Source organism: Populus euphratica, unplaced genomic scaffold (genome assembly GCF_000495115.2).
Source record: "Populus euphratica unplaced genomic scaffold, PopEup_1.0 scaffold30.1, whole genome shotgun sequence".
NCBI classification, from domain to species: domain Eukaryota; kingdom Viridiplantae; phylum Streptophyta; class Magnoliopsida; order Malpighiales; family Salicaceae; genus Populus; species Populus euphratica.
Genome location: NW_011499869.1, coordinates 1,094,858 through 1,103,511, shown reverse-complemented (window position 1 = coordinate 1,103,511; position 8,654 = coordinate 1,094,858). Strand labels below are relative to the sequence as shown.

Below are 8,654 nucleotides of genomic sequence, written 5' to 3'. Positions count from 1 at the left end.
ATTTCATGTTTTTCTTTGATTTAATCGCGAGAACCACACCAGCAATATATACACTTCTTTTCTTTCTGATCATCTTGGATGGTTTTTGGGTTTATAAACGCCAAAATGCAAATATTAATTGCCCCCGGCTCGCTGTAAAAAATGCCTGTCATATATATCAGTACTGGTTACCCTTTTAAATATCTTTCTTTTTCTGCATCCATTCGTGTGTGTGTGTGTGTGTGTGTGTGTGTAAAAGAATCAATCTGAATTTCTTATACTTAGTGGCAACATCGTATATTCCTACCCAAAAGTGCTATTGTATTTTCTTTTCCTAAAGAATTCCACTAAAATCTAGTACATCGATAATAATATTTAATTTACAAATAAGTAACAAACTACTAATTATTACGACTAAGGGAGGTAGTTATTTGAGGTAACCACTATGGCGTCCTTTTCAATAGGTGTTTGGCTGTATGGGGCTAGAGGCAAGCACTTTCATGCTCACTCAAGATGCAGTGCTATATCCAAATCTCGCACTCAAGGTACGCTACAAACTCTAATAAATTATTATTTAATAGCATTTAATATATAAGATTATTCCAAAAGTTAGTGAAATTCAAATGTTAAATCATTTAAGTTATTGGAGATATGTAATTGCTGTACAGGATATGCAGACTTGTTTCATCAACAAAATGGTCTGCCATTGATAAAATGGCCTCACGATGTTGTGGAGGATGACACAGAAGAAGATGCTGCTAAGGTGATATGAAAGTAGCAGCTTTTTTTTTTTTTGTTATAATACTATTTCATGCACTAAAAAAATAAAAACTCAATATGAGATTCTTTTCATTTGTTCTTCTTGTTGAAAAAAAAAAAGGTTTCTGTAGCTAAGGAAATAGACGAGCATGTCAAAACTATTAAAGCAATGCTGGAAATGATGGACGATGGAGAGATAAGCATCTCAGCTTATGACACCGCATGGGTTGCTCTTGTGGAAGACATTAACGGGAGTGGTCTTCCTCAATTCCCATCTAGCCTTCAGTGGATTGCAAACAATCAGCTTCCAGATGGTTCATGGGGTGATGCTGAAATATTTTTGGCGCATGATAGGTTGATTAATACGCTAGCATGTGTTGTCGCATTGAAATCATGGAATTTACATCAAGAAAAATGTGAAAAAGGTTAGTAGCCCAGTCCAGAAATCGCTGTGTTCCAGGGTAGCATGCAGGATCGATTTTCTCCACCCGAGTGTATTCATGATAAGCTAACATGGCACCCGCTTCATCATTATATCAGGTATGTTATTCTTTAGAGACAACTTATGCAAGCTTGAAGATGAAAACGCTGAGCACATGCCTATTGGATTTGAAGTTGCTTTCCCTTCACTTCTCGAGATAGCTAAAAAATTAGACATCGAAGTTCCTTATGATTCTCCTGTCCTGCAAGAAATTTATGCCAGGAGAAATTTAAAGCTGACAAGGTTGTTTCATTACACAAACTTCAGTCATAATTGTGTTTCCTAGCTTTCCTGTATATTATATGATAATTGAACTAAAGCGGTCACATCTTTTTACTATTTCGCAAAGTACACAGGAACCTGGTTATCATTACATGAATGTAATGCAATTATTGTGTGTGTGTGTGTGGATAGGATACCCAAGGACATAATGCACAATGTGCCCACAACACTACTCCACAGCTTAGAAGGAATGCCAGGCCTGGAATGGAAAAGGCTTCTAAAATTACAGAGCCAAGATGGGTCATTCTTGTTCTCCCCATCCTCCACTGCCTTCGCACTCAGTCAAACTAAAGATACAAACTGCATGGAATATTTAAATAAGGCGGTCCAAAGATTTGAAGGGGGAGGTAAAGTGCTTTAATTATTCCCGTTCTTGACTAGAAATCATTTACTTTGGGGATCACATTGTTAATTCTATCTGTTTAACCATTTTTTTCAGTCCCCAATGTCTACCCGGTTGACTTATTTGAGCACATATGGGCCGTGGATCGTTTGCAGCGCTTGGGAATATCAAGATATTTCGAATCCCAGATCGACGAATGTGTCAGTTATATTCATAGGTATATTTCTTTTTTCTATTTAGAGGAATGCACGAAATGTGTAAGAAAACCATTTAGTATTCTAAAATGGTATTTAAAGTCACTTCAGATATTGGACTGAAGATGGCATTTGCTGGGCAAGAAACTCCGAGGTCCATGATATTGATGACACAGCCATGGGATTCAGGGTACTAAGGTTAAATGGGCACCATGTATCTGCTGGTAAATCTATTTACGACCAAAAAAAAAAAAACAGTAAAGAAACATTTCCAATTACTGTTATATATAATCCTGGCGTTTTCTTTTATATTTGATAGACGTGTTCAAGCATTTTGAGAAAGGCGGTGAATTTTTCTGCTTTGCGGGGCAGTCAACAGCGGCAGTAACAGGAATGTTCAACCTGTATAGAGCTTCTCAGCTGCTGTTTCCGGGAGAGAAGATCCTTGAGAAGGCCAAGGAATTCTCATTCAAATTCCTAAGAGAAAAACAAGCTGCTAATGAACTTCTAGATAAATGGCTTATAACGAAGGACTTACCTGGCGAGGTATCGTCTAAAACTTGATATTTGCTGTACAATTTTATCAATCTTGCAGCACAAGCAAGTGAAAATTGTATAGAGTACTAATTTATTTTATGCTTAAGAGCACCATGCTCACCATTGTTATTAAACCCATGGTGCTCTGGCTTTCTTGGGTTTCTTTTTAAATTAATTATTTTAAAAGTTGATTAAAAAAATCAAGTTAATCTATTTAAATCCAATTAAATTTGAATGAGTTAATTTTATTTTTAAAAAATTTTATTTTTATATATATAATATTATTAGTTTACTTTAAATTTTTTTTATCTCAAATAATTTGTTTATTTTCTAAAAAAAATTAAATAATATAGTTTTAAAATAAATCCGAGTCGATCAATATCCAAGTTTACTTTTAGCAAACTCACAACCCATGTCTAAGGATAAGGGTGGATTTAACCACTGTGCTGCTCACGTGGCAATTTCAAGTGTTCCCTTCGTTCTACACTGCAATTAATTTTATAGACTTTAAATTTATTGATAATATATAGGTGGGATTTGCATTGGAAATTCCATGGCATGCGAGCTTGCCTCGCGTGGAGTCGAGATTCTACATAGAACAGTATGGTGGTGAAGATGACGTATGGATTGGGAAGACCCTTTACAGGTTACACACTCAAGTTGTTGCTCATGTTCCTATTTTTTAATCTCTTTTATTTAGCCTGGACACTCAATTACTGGGCAGCACTCAGACACTCACAATGTCTACTTTATTTATAAGTAGTGTAGTATATGCTTCTTCTTTTTTTGTTACAATAATATACGTTTTGGATCGAAGACAAAAGAACATATACATATATAGTAGTAGCCACCAGCAATCAACGTGACCGTGTTGAATCTTCCAATTAAAGTTAATTCATAAGTAGCTCTTCCTCTTGATACTGGCAAATACGTTTTTTTTTTTTCAATTAAATTAAGTACATATAATAATTGTATGGGCAAAAGAAAGTAGAGATATGAGTCTTAAATTCACAAATTTTATTTTTCTGAAAACAATGATAATCAATTTTATTTTCTTAGGAGCTTTACAAAATTTTATATAGACTAGAAATCCTATCTTAACTAAAAGAATTGAAGATTATAAAAGAAAGAAGTACAATATTTGAAAGTAACAAATAAAATCACAAAAATTATCAAAGTAAGAGCCTTAGAGTGAGATTTGTGATATTTAAAGATCATATGGTCTTCGTAGCGATGCATTGGATATTATAGAGAAAACAACCTTTATATTCTCCTATCAGAATTTGAGTGCGATTCAACGGTCGGATCAAAATTTATAGCTTTTTGACCTATTTTAGTCTAGCACGACCAAACCTCATCTTGAGTTTAGATCTATCCCACTAGTTCTAGGTTATCCATATAATCTATCTGGTGCAAATCTTTATCTAGTTAATTGGGGCAAACCCACACATGATTGTCCAGAATCATTCATTATCCATTCCTCCTCTAAATAAGAAGTTAAGTATTAGACATTGAATACATCATAATTCTTCATGTGATGTGGAAGACAAATCCTATAAGCATTATTATTTATCTTTTGCAATACCTCGTAAGGATTCATCTCTATTTCTTTCAACTTGTTACACTCACCCAATAAAAACCTGTCACATGTAAGGATTACCCATACCAAATCTCCAACCTCAAACACCACTCTTTTATGACAAGTATCAGTCAGAGCCTTATACTTGGCATTATTATCACTGATTGTCTGCTCGATCTACTCATAAATGTTATGCAAGTAATCTATCATATTAGTAGCTTGGATGTTTAATTGTTCGATACGAGGAACAAGATTTAACTCCTACTACTTTTCTATTATTAAAGCCCTCGAGTACACCTTTGACACTATTTACAAAGACTGAAGATACAAAACATCTTGAATTGATTGTCACAAGCCATTAAAGTATCATGCCACCAGTTACTCATCTATTTCTTCCATATCATTCCTTGAAACTAGTTCGTAAAATTCATAAGTATAGTCATTGACATATTTATCTTCATGTTTCAGCGTGTGGAGCCTCTTATAGCCAAAAGGAAAAAAGTGTTTTCTTGTCTTCTTCTTCATCTTGTATTAATCATCGATTCTAGCTTTTCTTTGTCTCTCTCTTATCTTCTTCAACTGCTCCCACCAAGCAAATGTCTTGCCCATTAAACTAATCGCAACCAACTCCATTCACATCTACTAAGACACATCCTGTATTAAAAACTATGTTCAATCCCATTCAATTATTAGTCTATGAAATCTTCTGCCTGTAAAGTCCCTGAAAACTTTGGAATTTTGATATAAAATCCAAAATCCTCAAATATGTTCTCTTCTCGCTCAAGGGGTGTTCTCATCTGAATCTGCTTTAGATTATTAGTACTAGTCAGGGACTTATTATCAAAGAACACATAATAATTGTATAGGCAAAAGGGGTTGTAGATGTGAGCCCCAAATCACAAGCTTTATTTTTCTGAAAATAATGATAATCAAGTCTTTTTTTTAAAAGGTTTACAAAGCCTTAAATGGGTTAGAAAGCGAAAAAAACAATGCAAAATTACAAAGGAAAGAAGTATAAAATCTGAAAATAGCATGAAATCTAAAAATAATAAGGAAAATCACAAAACCTACCAGAACTATAGCCTCAGGGTGAGATTTGTGATATCTAAAGATCGTACAGTTACCGTAGCGACGCATTGGATACTATAAAAAAAACAACATTTATATTCTTCTGTAAGAATTTGAGCACAATCAAATGATCATATCAAAAGTTATAGCCCTTTTAACCCTTTATTTTAATCTAGCGTGACCAAACCTCTTATTAGACCTAGATTTGTCTCACTAGTTTTAAATCATCCATGTAATCTGTCTAGTGCAAATCTTTAAATAGTTAGGGGAGATCCGCATATGACTACTTAAAATTACTCGTTATCGCAGGCTCGACTATATATTCTTTCTCTAGTGATTTTGAAAAAAAATAAAGATATTCATTTTTATATGAAGAAGATGTTTTAATAATAAATCGGCAATCACAATTTAATTGACTAATAAAATTCAGTTATAATTTGACATATTTAGTTAAAATCTTTAGTAAAATATAAAATCATAGCCCATTTTGAAAAGTTGATTTTGCAACTATTTGAGAAAAAATAAAAAAGTATAAAGATAATAAATAGCTTTGAAATATTCCAAGACGCATTATAAATAGCTTTGAAATATTCACTTGGATTTGGCATGCTCTTTATTTTAACTATAAAATTAGAATATATAATTGTTGGTAATTACAAGATAATTGCCATTGTCCAATTATTAGGCTCTTTTCAATGCAGAATGCCATATGTAAACAACAATGAGTATCTCCAGCTGGCAAGATTAGACTACAACAACTGCCAAGCATTACATCGCATTGAATGGGCCAATTTTCAAAAGTAAGTGTCCATGACAGCACCAAATCTTCAATTATAATGCAACCAACCCCTTAAAGAGTTGATTAGCATATATTCTATAAAATATTGATTTGCAGGTGGTATGAAGAATGCAATCTAACAGATTTTGGGATAAGCAGAAAAACCCTTCTCTACTCTTATTTTTTGGCAGCAGCCAGTGTATTTGAGCCGGAAAGGTCCATTGAGCGAGTTGCATGGGCTAAGACTACGATCTTGCTCGAGATGATCCACTCTTATTTCCACGAGGATAATGACAGTTCTGGTGCTCAGAGGCGAACTTTCGTACATGAATTCAGCACTGGTATTAGCATTAATGGAAGGTAAATTCACTGATCCATAAATAATTAACATTCTTCACTGTCTTAAGCTTAATTATCATCAGTTAAGGTTAATTACATTGCATTATCAGCAGACGAAGATGGGCAGCCGATCGATTTAGCAAGTTAACCTCTTGTTGACTTTTAGGAAGCCAACAAAGATGAAGAAAACAAATTACATATAATAATAGCACCGAGGAGAATTTCAAAGTGCTTTAACTTTTGTCACAACATTGACGAGAAAAACAAGAGGCCGTCCACTCTTGTCTATCTCATCAACTTACTGTACCATATGCCTTTCTTCTAACAGATTAAATAATATCATTTTTATTCTCATTTTCTTATGTATTTACTAAATTATTAAACTATATTATGCATTGTAACTTTTATTTGCACAAAATTATCTTGATTTTGGTGGAGATCTAATATGTATAATCTAGCATCATTTTTGTATGCAACCTGCATTAATCAGTTTATGACTCTTAGGTGTACAGGCAAATTGATTGCTGTTAAACCTTAATTGGGTTACGTGATATACAGGAGGTATTTTTTCCCCTCTCCTGCTTGTCTCTAAACCGGCTAGCAAACACATGAGCACTTGCTAGTTTTGAATATAATGTCAATGTGCCTTTCTTTTGATAAAATAATAACAATTTGCTTAAGGTTCAAGGAAAGGAAATTGATTGTTTATGTGTGATTCTTGTGTGTCGCAGGAGGTCGGGTACAAAGAAGACAAGGAAGGAACTCGTTAAGATGGTGCTCGGAACCCTAAATCAGCTCTCTTTTGGCGCATTGGAGGTTCATGGTCGAGACATTAGCCACAGTTTGCGTCATGCTGTGAGTTGCTAACTGAATATAATATGAGCAAAATGAACATTAAAAATATGTTACTCTATTCCAGTATGCCTAAATATAGACTAGTACAAGTTCCAATGTTCTAATTCAACTGTGTTTTCTTTTCCCTAACAAATATATGTAGTGGGAAAGGTGGCTCTTGAGCTGGGAATTGGAAGGAGATAGACGCCGAGGGGAAGCAGAACTACTGGTGCAGACAATAAACCTTACTGCTGGCTATAAGGTCTCTGAGGAGCTCTTGGTCTATCATCCTCAATATGAACAGCTCGCCGACCTGGCAAACAGAATATGCTATCAACTTGGTCATTACCAGAAGAACAAGGTTAGTGAAAGAGACTAGCTAGAGCACCCTTACGAATTTCTTAAAAGCATTTTAATTTGGCTGCATACATACTTCTCTTTGGCATCTTAAATAAATGTTTATGCATTATGTTATGCCAGTGTCGTTTTCCTTAAGGGATTCTGTTATGGTCCATTTAAGACGCACAATGTCACTTAGGGACTCGTATTGGTCATTCAATCGTCCCTTGCAAACCCTGCTACTGCCATGTACACCGTACAAGGATAGTTTACAATAAACAGTTAAAGAAGAGAAATGGGGATCGACTGCTGAAGTGATATTAACTGAATGATCTCTTCCTACATGAGATGACAAACGCTTCTCTCAACGGATTCTGACAAGGTTATCAAAGAGCAGTTAGAATGCTTAAACTGATATAACTTGGGTGCGGTTTCTCACAAAAAGAGTGCTGTGGGGGCGGGGTCTGCATCTCCGAAAATATCAACTGGACGCAAATAAGCTCCACAACTTTTTTATACAATTATATATACCATCCTCTTTCTTGTTCGATGAATTTTATATTTCTTCTTAAAATAATCATTCAGCGATTGTTTTTCTTCTACGATTTTTTAGGTGCATGACAACGGAAGCTACAGCACTATTACCGGTAGCACTGACAGAATCACAACCCCACAAATAGAATCTGACATGCAAGAACTTATGCAGTTAGTGATCCAAAAGACCTCGGATGGAATAGATGCTAAAATCAAGCAAACATTCCTTCAAGTAGCCAAGAGTTTTTACTATACCGCATTCTGTGATCCTGGGACTATCAACTACCATATAGCTAAAGTGCTTTTTGAGACAGTGGCTTAGCCTTTATATGTATTTGTATTATAGCCATTTCATCAGTGCTTTCTTGTAAACGAAAACCACAAATGAATAAAATCATTCAATTTCACAGTAAAGATAGGTATATGGTATGCTACACGTAATCCAAGATATTTATCTTTGGTGTCAGTAAACATGTTTTTTTTTTTTTTTTAATCTCGGGCTACATGCTGAGCATCAGAAGTGACCAGCGGATTGATTGAATGGTTCAGACATCCAGGTGGTCTATCTGCCGATCTGGATCAAAATGAGCGATATGGGACTCGATTAG

At 34.7% G+C, this 8,654-nt stretch overlaps 1 protein-coding gene across 1 annotated transcript; it reads left to right on the top strand.

Annotated features, from left to right (window-relative positions):
* The first annotated feature begins 424 nt into the window (after positions 1-424).
* Positions 425-8,448, top strand: LOC105126847 (ent-copalyl diphosphate synthase, chloroplastic-like). Its single transcript, XM_011027860.1, has 14 exons — positions 425-524; positions 648-742; positions 860-1,163; positions 1,279-1,462; positions 1,634-1,848; positions 1,941-2,061; positions 2,150-2,262; positions 2,358-2,584; positions 3,106-3,221; positions 5,924-6,022; positions 6,118-6,360; positions 7,071-7,194; positions 7,337-7,534; positions 8,126-8,448. The coding sequence occupies exons 1-14, from the start codon at positions 425-427 to the stop codon at positions 8,366-8,368; spliced, it is 2,382 nt and encodes a 793-aa protein (XP_011026162.1). The 3' UTR covers positions 8,369-8,448.
* Positions 8,449-8,654: the final 206 nt, after the last annotated feature.

What these genes read in the sequence shown, in the direction of transcription:
- LOC105126847 (XM_011027860.1), top strand. Translation starts at nt 425, where the DNA reads ATGGCGTCCTTTTCAATAGGTGTTTGGCTGTATGGGGCTAGAGGCAAG. An exon ending in CGAAGGACTTACCTGGCGAG is followed by an intron (nt 2,585 to 3,105) that starts GTATCGTCTAAA and finishes GATAATATATAG; the next exon opens with GTGGGATTTGCATTGGAAAT. An exon ending in GCCACAGTTTGCGTCATGCT is followed by an intron (nt 7,195 to 7,336) that starts GTGAGTTGCTAA and finishes AAATATATGTAG; the next exon opens with TGGGAAAGGTGGCTCTTGAG.